Here is a 22,317-nt window from a genome sequence, read left to right as displayed (position 1 = left end):
TTCCCAACAACATTAATTTACAGAAGAGAATATACTTGGAGCACTTTAGTACAGATGAGTAACTTCTCTTTAGTAGTTATTTCATAAGTCATCCTTTCTGTGAAAAGTTAAGGTAAACCTCTCAAGGGAGAAGAAAAGAAGTACTTGTGGCACTTGCTTACTCCTTTTCTTTTTGCAGATACAGACTAACACGCCTGCTACTCTGAAACCTGTCAAGGGAGAAGATAATTCTAACCTGTGCTATATTGTTTCAAACAGGTGAAGTACCACCTATGAGATGGATAGTAAATTTTGACAGAGATCTTCTAGATGGTCTGGTATTGGCAGCACAGGTGGCAGCTTATTGCCCATATTTGGTAAGAACGTTTTTCATATCTTTTTATTTTAAAAAAACGTTGTCAGTTTTATAACTGGACGAGCAGTACTTAATCTAAGTATTTATTACTACTGTGGTTATCCACTTTCACTTTAGAACTTTCAGATTTCAGGAACTTTAAAAGATGAAGCCATATATATATATAGCAAGTCTTGAATTATTATTTCAGTGATACTCTTTTCTTGAGTATGCACTTAAGATAGAATATTTAGTTCAGGGTGTATATGAACATTCATGTAATAATGAGAAGATGAAAAAATATATATATACTTAGTTTTCTCCACTACAATACAATGAGTTTGATTTTATCGTCCATACAGATTTCAACTCACTTTGTGAATATGTATACTAATCCGGGAACTCCTGAACAATGTTTGCACAATTGCTTGATACTCGTGAATGCTTTTCATGCTGTCAGCCTTGATATAGGTGTACAGGTAAATGGTTTTCTATCCCATTCACATTTTGAATACTTTTTGTTATTTTAGTATTAATAATATCTTGCATATCATTTGGGTGAGAATGAGATGAAGTGAACTTTTTGTGATGCACTGTTAAAATGTAGAAACTGAAATATTGCTTCATATAAAATGACTGCATTTTACACACACACACACACACACACTTAGACTATAATTCCACTGAGGGAGCTGACCTCATAAACCACAAAATTTTGAAGCTTGAGTGGTTTATTAACATTATTGAAGTTCCAAGAATAAATTATAGAAAAAATTGTTTGCATCCAGGAACATTGGTCACAGAATCATAGACTTTAAGGTCAGAAGGGACCATTATGATCGTCTAGTCTGACCTCCTGCACAACACAGGCCACCAACTCCTGTAAAACCCCTACTTATGTCTGAGCTATGAAGTCCTCAAATCGTGGTTTAAAGACTTCAAGGTGCAGAGAATCCTCCAGAAAGTGACCCGTGCCCCACACTGCAGAGGAAGGCGAAAACCCCCCAGGGCCTCTACCAATCTGCCCTGGGGGAAAATTCCTTCCCGACCCCAAATATGGCGGTCAGCTAAATCCTGAGCATGTGGGCAAGATTCATCAGTCAGACACCCAGGAAAGAATTCTCTGTAGTAACTCAGATCCCACCCCATCTAACATCCCATCACAGGCCATTGGGCATATCTACCGCTAGTAGTCGAAGATCAATTAATTGCTAAAATTATGCTATCCCATCATATCATCTCCTCCATAAACTTATCAAGCTTTGTCTTGAAGCCAGATATGTCTTTTGCCCCCACTGCTTCCCGTGGAAGGCTGTTCCAGAACTTCACTTCTCTGATGGTTTGGAAACCTTCGTCTAATTTCAAGTCTAAACTTCCCGATGGCCAGTTTATATCCATTTGTTCTTGTGTCCACATTGGTACTGAGCTTAAATAATTCTTCTCCTTCTGTGGTATTTATCCCTCTAATATATTTATAGAGAGCAATCATATCTCCTCTCAGCCTTCTTTTAGTTAGGCTAAACAAGCCAAGCTCATTGAGTCTCCTTTCATAAGACAGGTTTTCCATTCCTCGGATCATCCTAGTAGCCCTTCTCTGTATCTGTTCCAGTTTGGATTCATCCTTCTTAAATGTGGGAGACCAGAACTGCACACAATATTCCAGATGAGGTCTCACCAGTGCCTTGTATAATGGTACTAACACCTTCTTATCTCTACTTGAAATACCTCTCCTGATGCATCCCAAGACTGCATTAACTTTTTTCACAGCCATATCATGTTGGCGGCTCATAGTCATCCTGTGATCAACCAATACTCCGAGGTCCTTCTCCTCCTCTGTTACTTCCAAGTAAGGTGTCCCCAGTTTATAACAGAAATTCTTGTTATTAATCCCTAAATGCATGGCCTTGCACTTTTCACTATTAAATTTCATCCTATTACTATTACTCCAGTTTACAAGGTCATCCACATCTTCCTGTATGATATTCTGGTCCTTCTCTGTATTGGCAATACCTCCCAGCTTTGTGTCATCTGAAAACTTTATTAGCACATTCCTGCTTTTTATACTGTAAAATTTTCAGACATGCTGAAATTTACTTTTTCAATGGGGCTTTGACTTCTAAATCACTTAGGAACTTTTGAAAACGTTGCATGTAGACCATATTTACAGGTTGGGGGACTGTATCCTGTAAAGCAATGACTCTGAAATGGATTTAGAAGTCATTATAAATAGCTAGCTGAATATGAGCTCCCATTTCAATTCTCTAGCTGCTTGTTTCTCATCTGGTGGGATACACAGCCCTTTGGGGGTCACACAAGGCAAGCAGGGGGGCGTCCGTGGCACTGGACATTTTTTAAAAATCTAAAGCAATTAAAATCTTGCTCCCTTACTCCCCACACGTCCTTATTCTTTGTTAGTCTTTCAAAAAACATGCATGAATAACACACAGATTTATCGTTGTTATCCTGGATACATTTTTACTTTTACAGCAAATAGAAAAGGATAATGAAAATTATTGACTTTGTATAAGAGGCCATTGACCTGAAAAGTTTATGTAACGCTTCTCTAGTTGAAAGGGGTACTGTGGTTATTAGGTGTATAAATAAAGGCGTATCAAGTAGGGGTAGGATTTATGGGATGAAATTCTAAGGTTGACATTAAACAGGAGGGCAAACTATGATTGTAATGGTCCCTTCCAGCTTCAAAATCTAGGAATCTATTCTGTGCTTGGGTTGGGATATTGTGTGTGCAAACTTCTTTCCGTCTGAAAGATTTTAGGGGTTTTTAGGGTGATTTTTTGTTACTGCTGGGAGTGGTAAAATTTTCAATCTGGAAAAAATTGAAGTGTGACGTGTGTGTGTGTGTACGCACGTTTGCATCCACACGTACAACTTTGGACTATACTTTTGGATTCAGGAATTATTCCTAAGTCTTCACCATCCTATGGTTTGAGACTGCATACATCTTGTAAAACAAGCGACTTTACCACCATTAACTTCCCATCATCAGCTTTTAAAAAAAAAAAAACAGCCTGAAGATGTCCATAATCATGGGCTGCAGCTAGCTAAAATTTGGGGAAAATACTGTACTTGTACCTTTTGGTGGTGGGGTATTAGTTTTATAACTGATCTCATACAGCATATCTCTGGTGTGAAATGTGAAATTCACCACAGTAACATTTGCTCTTTTCATATTTAAAATATTGCCACCCCATGTACAATTTAAAAGATATTTTGGATTTGGGGACAGTGGGGAGGTGGACCTGTTCTGATTCCATTTTTGAAAAAGTTCTTAATTCTTGCTTTACTGAGTGAAGTTTGCATTTCCTTTCTCCTCCCTACTAAGCATTCAAGTTCATTGTCCTGAACACATGGGAAGAAAGACAAGATACCAGGGATGTGTTTTAACTAGGTTACAACTTTATTAACTCATCTGGAAACTATCTGGCAATAATTGGTATAGTGCAGATCATCTTTCCTTCTGTAATCTGGTCAACCTTGTGGAGGGCTGCTGTCAGCCCCCACCTTTGCACAGCTGGTCACACCCCGTTGCTGGGACCCCACTGCCCTCTTCTCATATCAAGGTTAAGGGGTTGCAGAAAGGGGGTTGTCTTCGAGCTGTACCTGATAGCAGGAGCCCCAGCCCCATTCCCAGGTTCTTAGGGGATGCCTTTCCCTAAATCCACTGCCAGTTACAATTTATCAGGAAACCAGAACTCTATCAAATGAATACCTGCACTGGACACCTGCCAGCAAGAGGTGCCAGCCTTTAACTTGGCTGTCTTGGCTGCCCAGCTGGGTTCCCAGATGGTTAACATTTCCCTTCCTCACATCAGACAAAAATATATATGCTCCCTCATGTGGGTAATCACCAATCCACCCCGCTAGCACGCAAATTTAACCACCTCCTGAATCATGCACCTTCTGACCTTGTCAACCCTTGGAGGCCCAGTGGCTCCTCACTGCAACATTTCAGACCAATTTCCATTACCCCTGGGATCTGCTTTAAATCTCCATGCTGTCATGATTAAATCAATCATTTTACGAAATTTCAAATTATTCTCACCCAGGTGTATATTAATAATTTCAGATGGCTGCTTCCTGGCTGCCAAAGAGTGTAAGAGGGACATCAGCTGTTCCCCTAGCATGCCCCTTTCCTGGTCAACTCAGAATCACCTCACCACTGAAGCCTTGCTGTGAACTACCAGCGGAACTGGTTGCCTGCCTATGGGGCCAATACATAATACTGTGCCCATTCATCCAAATACTTCTCTTATGCCCTGTTGCCTTGCTCCTGAAAAATGTCAAAAACAAAAAAAAAATTGTCACATTCACACTGTTTGTCTCTAGTTTCAACCAGGGGGTCTCACATATGTCCTGTATTCATTCAAATGCCATCGAACAATTGTCTGTGTCCCTTGAGCCCCCATTCCTAGTTGTGCTGCAGATGTCACCACCTAAATCCTGAAAGGAATGTTTTGAAAGAATGGGATCCAATTTTGCTAGAAGGGAAGCCTGGCAGTATAAGCCCTTTTAAAAGACTGCCACAAACTTGAATTTTTGAGGTAGTTCCTATCAACATGAAGAAAGAGTGGCCATCACCAGCCAGCCTCAGCCCTATATAAGTTCTTAAAGGTACAAATGAGCATGTCCCTGCCTCCCCACCCTCATGCAGTACTATGGACTCACCATGCCATCCCTGGTCTGTCTTTGGCGTTCTCAGGGTCAAGATGACTGTTTGCTCACCCAAGCTGTAAATCCCTAAACTCCAAATATCTGTTTGAGGTATCCATTGCTGACCCAGGCACCAAATTGCTGACTTTGAATGCTCCGAAAATGCAAGTGGGAAAACTGCCTTGAACAAAGATGTCTCCTGGCCGCATCAACGTACGCAGTGAAGAACTCCCTCCAGTTTCTGAAGAATCTCAATAGTGATGCATCATTGGGGATCTTCCCTGGGGTTTGGGGAATATGACCACTCATTCAATAGCCTCCTAATTAAAAACCCACCACAAAGATCTGGATAACATGACAGTTTGCTACAAAATGTGGTGCCTGATGATGCCAACCGGTAGTGTACCAGTGACACGACACGCTGATGTGGTCTTCAGGAATTGGCTAAATCTTACACAGGCCCACTCTAGCCTGAATTTAAGTAAATTCTATAAAACATGCAGCATTAGCCCTAAATGTTCATGGTGCTACTAAATCACTGCACTAATCCAAGAGAAGTCATGAGGCAAAGTTCCAAAGAGCCTGCAGTATTTGTTTGGGTTCCTTGTTGGCACCTGGTGCCAAGTTTTGAAATCTCTCCACGTGTAATAGAGACAAAGCATCCACTATGTCGTTATTAATCCCAGGGACACTTTTAGCAACAATATAGATATATAAATTAAAACACTGCAGTGAAAATGTCCTAACCAACCTCATAACCCTGAGTGATTTGCAGGGCTGGCTATTAACATGTATCATTGCCAGGTTGTCACTCTAGATCTCACTCTTTTTTTCAGTTCATAAACTCCATCCCCCAAATTGTCACTGCTATGAAAATAGGGGGAAAAAATCCAAGAATGTGATTTCATTAACTATCCCACTTTGTATCCAGTCAGTGGACCATATCCCTGAGCACACCACCTGTGATGGTGGAAATCCTCAAATCCAGTGCCCCTGTTGCATCTGACTGAACTTTGAGGACTGCCTTTAGCAATGAATCCTGTTTTCAAAAATAAGCTCCATTAAAGTGAGTTAGAAAACGATGCCATGCCCAGGAATCCTCCTGTATTTCTTTGGTCACTCTTATAAAATGATTCGGCCTTGTTATCTCTAAGCATGCAGAACTTATGTGATTGATCGAGAGGGCCAGCATAGCCAAGAAGGTTACTTTGCACAAACTGCAGGCTATTATTGTTCATCTTAATTTTGCCATGACTCAGTGTGCAAAATTAAGATAACCAAGTTTATTCACATGGAGTCTGGAGATACCACTCTCTGTGTCTAACTCTATTCCTAAACAGGTCAGCTTGCTGTAGGACCCTCTGTTTTTCTTCTGTCGCGAGTAATCCCAGGTCAAGGTAATGTGTACCACCTATTGCAAGCCTGACTCCTGTACCAAAGCCCAGTCCATCACCATGCTGAACTTTTTAAATGCTGAGCATGACATTGAGTGTCCCATTGGCATGGCCTTGTCAAAATGAAATTGACTTTAAGAAGGAAAAAATCCCTGAGGATATAGTGGTAGCAGCCAAAATTCCTACTTAGAGTCATTTCACTAATGTTGCTCTGGAGCCACAAGCCCTCACAATGTTCACAGCAGCGTCAAAAGGAGAGTAGTGTACCAAACAAAGTTCTGGGCCTGTCACGTCACTTGCTGAGCTTCTCTATCGTAAACAGTTGGTGGATTGAACAATATTCTCTACGTGTCTTTTGGGGGACCAACCACAAAAGAGAGACTCACAGGTCAGACCTAGTCAAGCATGTGAATGGTCCTGTAATTTTGTTAATGATTTATTTGTTGTGCAATTTGTCTCCTTGCTGTGCGACTCAAACCTTCAATAGACTTTTATTAAGAGACTTAATGAGAATTCGAATTCCTTCATATGGTAGCCTGAATCCTAATATAAACACTTCCCCTAAATATGCCCCCTCTATCTGATTAGGGTAACCCCAAAGGAGTATCTGAAGTATCTTGAATTTAGCGAGGGATAAATCTGTCCCATGCCCATGCTAGTTGGTCCACTGTCTAATGATGGGGGAGCACAGTGAATAACCTTTTTTCACACTGGATTGGGACTTTCCCTGATGGGGCAAGATAATTGTGTGCCCTGTGGATGCCAATGCACTTCTCATGTGCATATTTATATTTGTAGAAGTTTCAGAAATGTCTCTCTCCATTGAAGGCCAAGCATACCTTACTGCAAGCATTGGGCCTCTGGTCAAGTTGCCACAGAACCAATACACTGCTATCCTTCTGTAAGCATGGCAATACCCAATCTGGAGGTCCTTTGCCACTCACCAGAAGTCATTATTTGCCTGATGCCACCTCATTCCTGGACATGCTGCCACCTGTAATCTAAATTCCTTATCATAATAGGTCCATGCCATGCACCAAATGTTCTATGCCTGCCAAATTATGTCCTTGCACTGGAGCAAGGCTGAACTTCTCTCTGGGTATTTGGCAGACAGCACACATGCATCTGTCAAAAAATCAGCTTGCCAGTTTTCCCAGGTCCAAGTAATCCTAGGACCCTTGGAATTCACAGTGTCCATCTCTTTTCTCTTTGCCCTACCTTCCATCAGAGCCTCCCTCTGCAATTTTGAGAATTTTTCTATATATTCTACCAATATTTTCCCTTTAGTGGCTTTGAGAAGATGCACGCCAGTAGGAAAGATGCCATTGTATGAGCCTGTCCTTCTCCACCTGAAGGAGACTAACTGCCAGCATTAATGGCACTATCCATTCCATCTGACCCCCAACGCATTCTTCTCTGTGGCTCCCACCCATATATTCCAAGCCTGAGAAAGATTCACCTCATGCTTACAACTCCCTGATTTGTAACCTTTACCTCACTATAGAGATCAGCATCCATTTGGCTACTGCTAGTTCCCCAATATGGAGCCCCCACTGGTTGCGCACGAGTGCTCTTGCCAACTTTCCCAAAAAGGAATGTGTCTGTATTTTTGGGTGATGAGTTGCATTGCATCCTTGCATTGTGCCTGGTATTAGTTGTGATAATTCCTTTTCAGTAAAATGTAATAATGATACTAAGCACTTCTACAGCACCACTTAGTATGATGTGGTTGTGGAGCTGCTGAAGGCAATTCAATTTACTTAACTTTCCAAGGAATGGGAGTTAAGAGTCAGTTTGTATTTTTGTTTGGGATATGGATGAGTAGTAGTGACTGAGCAGATAAAGTTCCTCACTCTGGAGCAGTACTGAATTGCTTTTAGTCAGATCACTATGAGCTGAAATTGAAGAACGGGAGAGGAAGGTAGTGTTTCAAGTATGGTCCTAAACAGTTGTATATGAGTCCCAGACTAACAGCAACAGGCATAATTTTTATTGCACAACCCCCCCTAAAATGTCAAGGTCAAAAATTTGAGTATTTGTATATTTTTAGTATATTTGAAGACATATTCTGAGAAATGTGTTTTTCTGTTGTAAATATGTATTGACGTGTGGATGGATTCCTGGAGTCTGTAAACAGTGTGTATAACAAAGTGAGGTTCCAAGAGCAGATGTGATTAAATTGGAGGTAAGAAATACAGCTGTAGTTGAGAATTCAGAGCCTGACACAGAGGCTATTTTACTAGGTCAAGTCGGGCAGGAACAAGGCAGATATGTCACATGTTTTGGTGATGAAATTGGAAATTTTGTTTGTCACTAAAAATCAAATTCTTCCTTGATGTGAAAACTACATCAAATTCTTCAGAAACCCCAAAGGTTCTAGTGCCAGAGTGAAATTAAAGTTTACAACATGGGAGGTGTTTAGCGTTAGTTTCATAGTACAGATAGAAAAACTAATGCACCGAGGTTAAATAACTTGCTCAAGGTTACACGACCAGACAGTGGCAGAGCTGAGAACAGAACCCAGGTCTCCAAGTCCTGTGCTTTAACCACTAACCTAGGCTCCTAAAAATAAATACACTTAGGAAAATTGACAGGATTTAGGGAGTACATATTTTAAAGCGATTGATTGGGATTCATCATATGTTTTTCTCTAATAATACTGTAAATATTTTCCATGGATCCTTGTCCTTTGGTAATAGGAGTTTACAGTGAAATACATGAATGATCTTGCTGAACTATCCTAACTTGGACTATTACTGGAATACTCTTGTCTCATAAATTCTATAGGTTAAGGCATTCCAGCAGTATCAACAGGCTGCTTCACTATATCAAGCTATTACCTCTTATGAACTTTAATGGCGGTCTTGTATTATTTGATGAGGATGGTGGTGACCATGCAAGCTGTAACATTTATTAGATCTGGAATGGATGACATTTTCAATCAGTTTCCGGGGAGAGTATCTAAGATTCTGTAATTACTAAGAAGTTCAACTGACTGAAGGCATACAGCCTCCAACTGTAAGTTTAAATGATTCATTTGTTGGAGAGTTCAAGGCCTTTAAAAAATCCCTTTTTTGGCTGTGATTGAGACTTGTTCATTCAAGATGGATTATTTGTGGAGGAAGAAAATCCTTCTGTGTTTCACTTGCCTAATCATAAGTGACAGTAACACCCTGGAGTGTTAGTGGAAGACTTGTTTTTTTTAGATTTGTTTTGTTTTCCTGTATTTTATTACTATAAAAACAAACATGGATAGCACAAGATTGGAGACCCAGAGGATGATATTAAAATGGGGGAGGATGGTAAGGGCTTGGGCTTGTCAGATTTAGTTTCCCCTTTCCAAATAGCTAGGGTAGAAGGAACAGTGGGCAAGAGGAATCCACTCGAGGAACTCCGAAGTGCTCTGGTCTGTCTGACTGCGTGAGGATAATAGTGTTGCCACTTCTGCTTTAAACCAAATAGACTGGAGTGACGTGGGTATCAGAGAAACCATAGAAGATATTCTAGTAAGCAATGCCAGTGATAACTATGGACAAGGACTTTGCCCATCCTTAAAGGAAGGAAGGAATAGAGTTTTCTTTTGTTGTGGAGTAAGATGCAATATGACTTGGTGATTACCTGGCTGCATAAGGAAAGAAGAAAAAAAGGGAGGAGACAAAGATGAGCCTGAATTAGGGAAGGTTGAAGATCATGTCAGTAACAATGGAGAAAGGCAGAAATGGACCATGGTACAGTCAAATTGTTTAAGTCTTCAGAATATCTGAGGGTTTATCGAAACAGTCTACAGCTTAATTTATTGGTCACCAGAGGAATAACTGAAAGTACTCATATGAACTTCTAAGTAATTATAGGATATCTGATTCTTTTCCTGGGACCTCATTTAATATGCCATCTATTCTTTTATCCTAGTCATCTCTGCTGATTATCTATGCTGCTTGGTCTTCATTTTCCCAATATTTCCCTCTGGGAAAGCACTCTTAACCGCACTTCTTGACAAAACCAACTTTAAGGAGTTCTTTCAAAATCCTTGGATAGATTATTAATATCTAAGGAATATTCTAAATATGCAAATTGAAAATTTCATCTGCCAATTAAAAGAAATTCAAATTAAAATCCTTTTCAGTTTTGGCTGAAACAGATATCTAACATAGTTTGCATTCATGTCATATCTGATATATATAAGCAAAATATAGAAGAGTACAAAAGAGCACCTTGCTTTCTTTTTGCTAGACCGGAAGATGTCTTTCTGTATACTACTGTCCATACTAAACTGGAGCATTTTCAAGTAACTTCTTTGTGCTTGGTTTTGAAAAGTTCAGTGTTCCAAGGCATCCTTCTCAAAGTGGATGCAACAACTATTCCCTTTGATCTATGATCTTGATAAATCAGAACCTCAGATAAAAGGACATTAGCCAGGAGTTTGTCTTCAGTGATGTTCACTGAAATGCTGAGGCCTATTGAAACACAATGTTCCCCACAGCCCCTTCCTCTATCTAGTCATCTTTAGTTTTAAACTCAGCTAGAATTATCCTTTGGTGGCCTACGGAATATTGTGAAAGAGAGTGACTGACTTTGAGTATAACAAAGGAACTTCATATCTCTAAGAAAAAACTGGTACTTTTTACTCCCACGGGAACAGAAAAGCAACCAAATATTTTTTTTTTTGCCAAAGACAGATAATACTTTCTCCAGAAAGGTTTCTAAAGAACTAAAGAGAGAGACAATATTTGCAAGTAAAATATGTAGGTCTGTTCAATGGGGATTTTCATAAATAAGGAGACTAGGAAAAAATGGTCAAGAGTCTAAAATATGGGATACCTAAAGATTAGGTTGGCTGGAAAACAAGAATTGTATTTTGCAAAAAAAGGTTTTGTCCTTTGTTTTCATTCCACTAACACCTTTCAAAAATATTTTGCAAAAAGACATCCATCCCAGCATAACGGATAGCCCACCGATTAGGGCACTTACCTTGGATGCGAGATACCTAAATTCAAGCAGGAGTTGCTTGGCAGAGAGCTGAGTTTGGAAGAAGAGCAGCAACTATGATCTGCTGAGGAGCTTGGAGGAAAGCTGTTGGTGATGCTGACCAAAGCTGGGGACCCCTGATGAGTGGAAGGCTTTGGCAGTGGCCCCTTAGGAAAAGGAAAAGATCCATCTTGGTCAGGGGCAGCTGAGCCCCAAAGCAAGAGGGTTGTGGCACAAGGGTGGATCCTTTGAGCAGGGATAGGACTCTCAGGCAGGGAAACGTGGAGGAGTAGATACTGAAAGAAGGGGAAACCTTCGGGACAAAGTCATGAGTGAAGGGCTGTGGGAAGAATTGTCACGGTCAGGCAGAGAGGCCTGGAGAGTGGGGCCCTGGATTAGGGGCCAAAGGAACTGAGAACAGTGTTGATGTTGACCCTGGGGAGTGTGACTTGGTGGTGGTGTCCCAGGAGAGGGGAATCGGAAAAACTAACTATGTTTGTTTATTATGGATATTAGAAAATGATTTTATTACAAGGCTGTGTACTGGTGGTCAGCATCGTAGTCTTTGTTCTTGCCACTTCCCTGTTCAGGATTGGCATCTTTTATGGCCATCTTCCAAACCTCATGATCATACACCAGAGGCCCTTTACCACCTCATTTTGTTTCCTATCATGGCTTATTCAACCGTTTGACCATCTCAATGTCTTCATTCCTGTGGTGGAGAGCATACTGATTTTCTTTCGTGTGGCTGGCCAAGTCTCAGTTCTGACCATTAAGATGGGTCCAATTACAGTTAAACTCTACTGTTTAACTTGATGGGCATCTTTTTGTCACGGAGAACTAGGGTAATCTCTGACCATTTTCACCATGCAGGAGGGCACCATTGATCCTAGGTATATAAATTCTTTCGCTCTTCTAAACTCTCTGTTGTGATATTTTTTTAGTCTGGATGCTCCTCCCTCAGTTATTATAGCCTCAGTCTGATCAATGTTCTGCTAAGCCCCGCCTACACAAAACTATGTTGCAACTGTACAGAGTTGGTTTACAGGGTCTCTCAATCTTCTGCACATATCACTAACTATAACACTGCTATATGTGAATAAAATATGGCTAGATGCGGGTTTTGTATCAGTCACTGAGACGCTATAGGCTTGTCTCAACAAACATTCAGTTTGGCAGGAGACTGAGGTTTGAATCTACCCCTCCCTCACTAGCCTGCCACAGACTCACTGTCCATGTGGACCCTGCTGACTTGCATTAACAGTTTCTTAAAGTGCTTTGATCTAGTCCCATTTAAGGACTAGGTTAACTAGCTGTTAATGCACGTGAGCAGGGTCCACATAGACAGTCTGCAGCAGTGTGGGGGTCGACTCACATCCCAGCATCCCCTGAACTAAATGTTTGTGTAGACAAGCCCCATGTCACTTTGTGTGGTCCATAAAAGGGGAAACTGAGGCAGAGATACTTGTTATGCCATGGCCTGCTGCATGAAGGTGCACAAGGTGGGGCTCAGTTTATGACCGTCAGTCTTTCTCTCAATCTCTCCTGTTGTAACTGTATCACTTTGTATAAATAATTAAATATCCATTGGGCCAGAGAGACACTGACCCCACAGTCTGCTGGCTAGGGCCCTTGCCTGGGATGTGAGATTCTATCCTGGACCTGAGAGATGTTCTTACAAAAGTTTTGTACAAACTGATACATTTCCATGAAAAGTTTAGATTCTGACAAAATGGCATTCTCCAGCAAAAAAAATATTAAGTGGCCTGCCTGATTTTCAAGAGTACTGAGCACCTAGCAACTGTTCCAATGACTTATGACTTATTAAAATAAGGCCATTTATTTTTGCACATAAATATGAATTTAGGAGCCTATTTTTGAGTGCCGTATTTTTAAATCTTGATCATTTATATTTTACAAAAGTGTACTTGGTCAGTCACATTTTATTTTCCCTGAAGGCTGCGTGCTTAAGCACCCAAAAGTAAGGAAATTCTTAGTAAGCTTTGAAAATGCTATCTTAACTGTTCTTCCTTTTTTTCTGAAAATTGATATTACATATGCTTTTATCCAATGCTTGAGTACCTCTTTAGTTGGCCCTAATTAAGCTAATTTCTAGCTCCTGGTTCCAAGTTTCCTGCTTACTCTCTAATAGTTTTCCTCTTTTTAGAATGTTGTAGTTCCAAGATGGCTATTCTACTTGGTGTGTCTATTTTTGGGGAGAATCATAGTTGTCTTCTGTGTAATTTATGAAGCAATTTGGTGCACACTTGACTTAATTTTGTTATTTAACTCGTAACTAAACATTCCAATAAGTATGGATTACTGTGGTTTCAAATACCATCAGAAGTGGTACAAGAACTTCCCATTCTCAATTGACTTTCAGGCCTGTAGTTTGTAAAGGTTACCAACCTGCCATCTCTGCTCTGTTTTTGATTCCTTAGATCCTTTCCTAAAATTTTTCTCCACCTCATTTTTCATTGTAGTTCTTGAGGAATTGGTAATCACTTATCTTCCCCCTCCACATTTTCCCTTTCTAGCTCACCTATATAGATTAATGATTATGTATATCAACATTAGGAATGAAAATTGTTCCAACTTTCTGATATGCCTAATTAATCATAGTTGCCATTTTTTTCTGAAAAAAGAAAAGGAGGACTTGTGGCACCTTAGAGACTAACCAATTTATTTGAGCATGAGCTTTCGTGAGCTACAGCTCACTTCATCAGATGTTTACCGTGGAAACTGCAGCAGACTTTATATACACACAGAAATCATGAAACAATACCTCCTCCCACCCCACTGTCCTGCTGGTAATAGCTTATCTAAAGTGATCAACAGGTGGGCCATTTCCAGCACAAATCCAGGTTTTCTCACCCTCCACCCCCCCACACAAATTCACTCTCCTGCTGGTGCTAGCCCATCCAAAGTGACAACTCTTTACATAATCAAGTCGGGCTATTTCCTGCATAGATCAAGGTTTTCTCACATCCCCCCCACCCCCATACACACACAAACTCACTCTCCTGCTGGTAATAGCTCATCTAAACTGACCATTCTCCAGGTTTAAATGCAAGTTAAACCAGAACATCTGGGGGGGGGGGGTAGGAAAAAACAAGAGGAAACAGGCTACCTTGCATAATGACTTAGCCACTCCCAGTCTCTATTTAAGCCTAAATTAATAGTATCCAATTTGCAAATGAATTCCAATTCAGCAGTTTCTCGCTGGAGTCTGGATTTGAAGTTTTTTTGTTTTAAGATAGCGACCTTCATGTCTGTGATTGCGTGACCAGAGAGATTGAAGTGTTCTCCGACTGGTTTATGAATGTTATAATTCTTGACATCTGATTTGTGTCCATTTATTCTTTTACGTAGAGACTGTCCAGTTTGACCAATGTACATGGCAGAGGGGCATTGCTGGCACATGATGGCATAGATCACATTGGTGGATGTGCAGGTGAACGAGCCTCTGATAGTGTGGCTGATGTTATTAGGCCCTGTGATGGTGTCCCCTGAATAGATATGTGGGCACAATTGGCAACGGGCTTTGTTGCAAGGATAAGTTCCTGGGTTAGTGGTTCTGTTGTGTGGTATGTGGTTGTTTCTGAAGTATCCCAAAATTACCCAGTGGAAGTTAATGCTATTTAACTCCTCATGTTATTTAATTTCTAATCCGATATTCACAAAATCCATGCTGGATAACTATGGTGAGATGAAGTATTGTGCTAGTTGGCCTATTTTAGTAATATTCAGGAGATGTAAAATGGGCAGAGTTGTGATTAGATTAGAACAGAGGAGAAAATGAGGAAAAGGCTGATGAAAATGAGAGGGTGCTGAAGAAAGCAGTCATTAGACCATCTGGGAAATTAATATTTATAAATGAATAAAAATAAATTCTCAATTTGTTTTTCTTAGATCACCAAGTAGTTAGTGCTGCTTGCTTTCCTATCTAGTTTTGATATTTTCTTCACTAAAACTATTTAAAATTAGGAGGATATTAATTTGTCAATTTATGTCAAGTCCTCTTGCTTTTACCAGGAGCTCTGTCAGAATAAATCAAAAACCTCTAAAGGAGATTTTCCTCATATTTAAAGAAACTTTGCAAAGTATACAATTTAAAATATAAATCCATTTGACTTTCATAATAATTATTGTGATATTTGCTAATTACTGAAGAGATTTTTTTTTTAAGTAAGGGTTTGCTCATGTACAGTTGATCTTATTTTTCTGCTGGATGCTGTAGTGAAGTCATAATGATAAATTTGATTTATATTAATTCCCTTAGCAACACTTATTGATATTACAAACTTAAGTGTCTCATTTTAATGCAAGAAACAAAGAAAAACTTAATCTCCAAAGGAACAAGTTTGTATCCAAGTAAAAGAACTAGAATTAGCTTATAGCCCATCTTGATCACTTGGGAAGACAAAAGACAATAAGGTTGCCACAAGTAATCTCCTCAGAGATCTTTCCTGTATTAAATGCAAATGAAGGAAGGATAGATGTGTGGAATCATGGGACATAGGAATGACTTCAGTGATGCAAACCTGTTTGACATTGCCACTCTATCTGTTTGAGTGGAGGCCAGCAAATAGAGTGCCGTCAGACTTCAAAATGGCTATTAAAGGGGAGGGAAAAGAAACCTTTCAACTTGCTTAAATATTGCAGTGTGAACTTCCAGCGTATAAGTAAGGCAGATAATGGAATTGGCCTGAAACAAAAGATTACAAATACGCTAAAATGTCTGTACACAAATACGGGGAATGTGTACAATTATCAATAAGAACTAGAAGTACAATTAAAATATTGAAATGATAGGAAATGATTGAGAATAACAAAGAAGCTTCAAACCAGTGACTATGAACCATGTCTTCTGTCTTGGGTCTCCATAGAAGATTCTATGCCAGAGCTGCAGAATGGTGGGAAACCATGATTTTTTTTGAGGCATCTCAGGGTAGGTCAACAGCTGCTCTTTGTGGTATTGTCACCAGTTGATTCTATAGATTTCTTGCTCAGTGTATGCCAATTGTATCTTCACTAAGGAGTCTATCACACATGTGCCCAACCTGGAAGAAATAGATAAAAATTGAAGCTCACTCAGTGTGATGTAGTAGAATAATTTACATAGCCTAGTGTGTGTACAGACAAAAATTGCTCTGAGTCCTTTTTAGGAAGTCTTTTACATTTCCACCTTCTTCTCTTCATCTCTGTGTGTGCAGTTGATCTGCCATTTTAACTTATATGGTTCTGAGGAACACACTAAACAGAATTATGTTAATGTTTTCACCCAGACACCACAGTAAGAGAGAGAAGAAATATTTAGGAAATAAGTTATCCAGTGCTGGTCTTCCTTCTGCAATTTGTACCACCTAGGGAAGGGCGCTGACAGCACACCACCACTCCATACCTTTAAACTGGTCCCAGCACCCCACCACCCATACAAGGGTTGAGAGTATTTGGAAGAAGAGGTTATCTCTCTGGTGTACCAAACATTAGGAGCCCCATGCTCACCTTCTCAGGAGTTGCTGTCTCCTAATCTGCTTCCAATTTATTAGGAAGCCAGAGCCTCTGTTAATCAGTTACATACACTGGGCACCTGTCAAGTTGGGACAATATGAGTTTCACAACCTATCCTAATCTACTCACTGGGTTCCTGGGCTGCTGAGGTGAAGGCAAAAAATCTTCGAGGAAACCGTTCCTTCCCAAGGCCCTATAAGGTGCCAAATGGTGCCCCGGGCAGAGGGAATGTGTATTAGCCCTCCCGTTCAGTGTGTGGGAGCCAGTAGGCTTCCACTGTGCTCTTCTGTTCAGCCAATCATCCGCAGAGCCATTCCCACTCCCTTCCTCAAGCCCACAAGGAGGGAAAAGAGAAAAAGTGGTGATGGGGGGGAAAGGAGAGGCAATCCTCATAGGGGCCCAAGAGTTCTCTTCCCCTGTTGCCCCGGACAAAGTCTCCCCACCCCTGAAGCTGTGGGGTGAGGGGCTTTGAGGATATTAAGTAGCATTTGTAACATAAAAATACTGCAAAAAGAAAAGGAGTATTTGTGGCACCTTAGAGACTAACAAATTTATTTGAGCATAAGGTTTTGTGAGCTACAGCTCACTTCATCGGATGTAGCTCACGAAAGCTTATGCTCAAATAAATTTGTTAGTCTCTAAGGTGCCACAAGTACTCCTTTTCTTTTTGCGGATACAGACTAACACGGCTGCTACTCTGAAACCTATAAGAATACTGGTTAACTAGTAACCTCAAAGCAAAGATGAGATTTATTGTAAAATAGATTTGGTTAGTACTCATCACCAAGTGAGTACTTTCTTTGAATGAGTAATTTCTTACTAGGAAAAATATCTAAACTCTTAAGCTGAAGTTGGGCAACATATATTTTTAAAAGTAGGCTTAAAATAATGTAGGTTCTAAATTTTTTTTTTTTTACTGTTGCCTTAGTTTTTTTCCATACCCCAAGGAAATCCCATGCTGTGTTAAATTGGAGAATGTACAGAATCATTAATAATTAGAATATGAAATAATTTTCAGTACCTGAGTGAAGTTGCTCTGAAGGGCACATGATAAACACCAATAGTCTGTCTACTGAAAATCATATTTTGGTGTCATGCTACTTGAAAGTATTTCCATGTATTAGTTTTTGGTGGGTAGCTACTGTGAAAATTTGTCATTTCCCTTTTGGGAACATGTTGATTCACAGCAGAAACAGCCCACATGTCAAACAGGAACTGGAATTTTTTGCTCAGAGTTAGCTTTTAATTGTTCTTGCAAAGAACCTCACTCAGAGTTTGAAGTGGAGGCATGTAGTATGTAGGCTACAAGTCTCTTTTTACCTACTATTACTTGTGTAGACAAGGAATCAGCTTCAAGAAGTCTTCATTATCATTTTTTACCTGCTTGGATTCAGAATTTTTTGATGATTACTTGGCTGGTTTTTTAAAAATATGTTTAAAAGTTAAGATATAAAATGGCTGAAGCTCTTCATTCAATAGTTTTGGAGGAAATTAACTGAAATAGCAGATATGCTGATGAGATAATGTAATATATAACTTAGAGTGAGAGCAGCAATTGTTCCTTTGGGGTAGTGAGTCATTCAGATGGTGACAGATTCCACTGTTGATCTTTGTTTATTTGGAATTGTAATAAATATATACATGTGAGAAACCTATCCTGGGCAAAAAGTAAATATTAATTGGCATTTCTAAATGTAACAGATAACAATTTCCTAACTCAAAAAGTGTTGCATCAACATGGGGAATTCCATATTAGATATTGTTCTAACACATAAAGAAGAATTGATCACAGAACTGAAAATTAATGGTAACTTTGGCACTGGTGATCATGACTTGATCACATTTATAGTGTGCTAACAAACTAAAGCCCAGAGGGATGATATATATATATACTTGATGTTTAAACGGGCTAGTTTCAGGGAAAGCTGAAAACTATGATGAACCAGATCAACTGTGAGAAAGAATTTAATAAGAAAAAAGTGATAATTGAGAATTGTTTGACCACTTTACTAGATGCCCAGAAACTACAATCGAGAAAGTAGGCCACATGGGTTAAAAAAAGACCTGGGTTAGTGGGGAAGTGGAGGCAGCTATAAAAATATACAACAAATGGCAAAGTTGATAGTAATGACTATAAATCAGAAGTTAGAAAATTGATAAGGGAAGCAAAAGAACACAAGAAAAAATCTGTAGCCAGAAGTGTTAAGAACAATAAGGTGTTTAAAAATGATACTAGGAATAATAATACAGAAAAGGCAGACGTGTTCAGTAAATATTTCTGTTCTGTGTTGTGGAAAAAACAGATTATGTAGTCATGTCGTATGACAGCACTCTTTCCATATGAATTCCCAAGCAAGACGTATTGCCTAAGCGGGTCTGCTCTGCATTCTCAGAAGCTATCAACCACGTAATTGCCCACAGTTAAGTTACCACACTGCTCCTTCTAAGCAAGCACATTTATTCTTAAGGTAAAAGCATTACAGAGAAAACATATTAAAAAGAAAAGAACCTACATGCATGCTAATAAGCTTACCAGAGATCATCCCAACTCTAAGAAGTGCTCTGGCAGGTGAACAGTTCTTCAGACCCTAGCAAGGGTTTGTTCTGTGGTTACCAATTCATAACCTCCTTGGCTCAGAACAAGCACACCCATGAAAAGTTTTGGTCCCTCCTTTATATAGCCAGAGTCTTTGATCTGGGAATAGGTAATTCAGAGACAACGGGTTTCTTCTCAGGCTATAGCTTCAAAAAAGGCTGGGTTTTTGCATAAATGGAGGAGCTACACTGGGATATACCCTGCCCTAGAGATTTCCTAGGAAACCTACTTTAAAAGTTCACATTATTTCGAATAGTCCTTAGACGCTCATAACACTTCCCAGGGTTTACTTTAGTCAGGTCTCCCTCCTAGGGACATTACACACAATCTCTCAATAATATATAAACATAAGCATTTTTAATGCAATGAACTCCTAAGATACATACACTTAATAAAAACAACAAGGAGTCCGGTGGCACCTTAAAGACTAACAGATTTATTTGGGCATAAGCTTTCATGGGTTAAAAAACCCACTTTGTGGATACAGACTAACACGGCTACCCGCTGATACTTAATTTAATAAAGTTAATCCAGGATATTGCAGAAAATTGCCACATCTATCAAGCATGGGTTTATGAAAAATAGATACTATTAAAATATATATATTAAGTTAGCTGAGATTACAAGTTTGGTTGATAAATGTACTATAGTGTTAAACTTCTACAAGGTCTTTGATTTGGTACACATGACATTTTGATAAAAAAAACCTAGAAAGATTTAAAATTAACAGAGTACATATTAAATGGATTAAAAGTGGCTAACTGATAGGTCTCAAAATGTAGTTGTAAAAGAGGAATCATCATTGAACAGGTGTGCTTATAGTGGGTTTCTGCAGTGATTGTTTTTTGACCCTATGTTGTTTAACATTTTTTATTAATGACCTGGAAGGAAACATAAAATCATCACTGATAAAGTATGTAGATGACAGGAAAATGAAGGGGGTGGTAAATAAGAGGACAGGCCACTGATTCAGGGGAGTCTGGATTGCTTGGTAAGCTAGACATTAGCAGACAGTATGTATTTTAGTAAGGTTCAATGTAAATTTATGTATCTAGCAACAAAGAATGTAGGCCATACTTAACAGAATGGCAGACTCTATCCTGGGAAGCAGTGCCTCTGAAAAAGATTTTGGGGTCATGGTGGATAATCAGGTAAACATGATCTGCCAGTGCAACATTTTGGCCAAAATAGCTAAAGCAATCTCTGTATGCATAAACAGGGGAATCTGCAGCAAGATTAAAGAGGTTGTTTCACCTCTGTATTTGGCATAGATGTAACCACTATTGGACTACTGTGCCCACAATTCAAGGTCTGGTGCCCACAATTCAAGAAGGATGTTGATAAATTGGGTTGGGAAAAGAGCCACAAAAATGATTAAAGGATTATACAACAGGCCTTATATAGACTCAAGCAGGTCAATCCGTTTAGCTTAACAAAGAAAAGGTTAAAGGGTGACTCGATTACAGTCTGTACATATTTAAATGGGGAGCAAATATGTAATAGTAGCCTCTTCAGTGTAGCAGAGAAAGTTATAACAGATCCATTGGCTAGAAGTTGAAGCTAGACAAATTCAGACTGGAAATAAGGTGCACATTTTAAACAGAATAATTAACCATTGGAACAATTTACTATGGGTTGTGATGGATTCTCCATCACTGACAATTTTAAAGTCAAGATTGAATGTTTTTCTAAAAGATATGCTCTAGGAATTATTTTGGGGAAGCTCTATGGTGTGTGTTACAGAGGAGTTCGACTAGATGATCACAGTGTTTACAACTGCACTGCAGCATGAGCCCGAGTCAGTTGCCCTGAGATCTGAGACTCGCTGCCTGGCGCGCTCCCTCCCCACTTTTTTATTTATTTATTTATTTTTGCAATGTAGATATACCTAATGGTTCCTTCTGGCCTTGGAATCTATACATTGAGTTATTTCAATTTTCTGATGACACGAAACTGTTTAGGTTAGTAAACCAGAGCTCTAAAAGACTCTGCAGATGCATCTAAGCAAATTAAAAGAAAATTGTTAACTTAGAAACTAGACAATTTAAAATAGGAGATGAAAATACCTTCTGGTTTCTGAATCCCCCTGCAAATTTTGGAGGATTTGCAATCGCATTTTCCTATATTTTAATATTTTTCTCTGCCCTGTTGCTGTATGAAAGAGCCACACAAACCAAAGGGAAAACTGAGTATGCAGTGGAGGCCATGAAACCATGACTGTACATGCTGTGCTAATGAATCAAGTAGAGAAAAATAGAAATATTTTTCCTCTAACTTTTTCTAGTTATAGTAATCCTAGTTGTTACTTGGAACGTTCATAGCTAAAAACTATCATTCAGGAGTGTGTTTTGTGTAAGGTATGTCCCTTCTCAACTTGGATTGTTGAACACTGGAGAAAATGATCCCAACTTCTCATATATGCTGATGATGTATGAACTTGAGTAAAAGAACCTGTAACAGACTGACAATATCCTGAAGAAACCTTATTGTATTAGGTTAAATCCTATTAAATTAGGGTTAATACCTTAGGGGCCCATTGTGTTAAAAATGTACTAGTATATGTGTTGTTGTGGAATTAGAGATACCTTCTCTTGTAGGAGAGATGTGCTAATATACTTTCTGTGTTATCAGCCCTTTGAGCCCCCCCATGCCAAAGAGATACCTATGTACTAGTTCTGACTGGATTCTCCAGGGACCAACAGACATTGTATAAATAGCTTGGTTTTAAACTGGCTGAGGGCCTTCTTTCTGTCTCAGCAAATGGGACAGGACCTTTGATGGATGGAGGGCACCAGGCCTTAGGGTAGGGTTGGAAGGAATGGGTCAACTACGGCCCCATAAGA

The 22,317-nt window shown here is 39.5% G+C and overlaps 1 protein-coding gene across 3 annotated transcripts in view; it reads left to right on the top strand.

Annotated features, from left to right (window-relative positions):
- CFAP47 (cilia and flagella associated protein 47) overlaps positions 1-22,317 on the top strand; it is a 636,073-nt gene that overhangs the window by 192,861 nt on the left and 420,895 nt on the right. For all 3 annotated transcript variants that reach the window (XM_073358068.1, XM_073358073.1, XM_073358080.1), the window contains 2 exons: positions 259-356; positions 697-813. In XM_073358068.1, the coding sequence (XP_073214169.1) occupies positions 259-356; positions 697-813 (215 nt within the window). The remainder of the gene's footprint in view (positions 1-258; positions 357-696; positions 814-22,317) is intronic.

This window comes from Lepidochelys kempii, chromosome 1, assembly GCF_965140265.1.
Source record: "Lepidochelys kempii isolate rLepKem1 chromosome 1, rLepKem1.hap2, whole genome shotgun sequence".
NCBI classification, from domain to species: domain Eukaryota; kingdom Metazoa; phylum Chordata; order Testudines; family Cheloniidae; genus Lepidochelys; species Lepidochelys kempii.
This window is presented reverse-complemented; position numbering and strand designations above follow the sequence as displayed.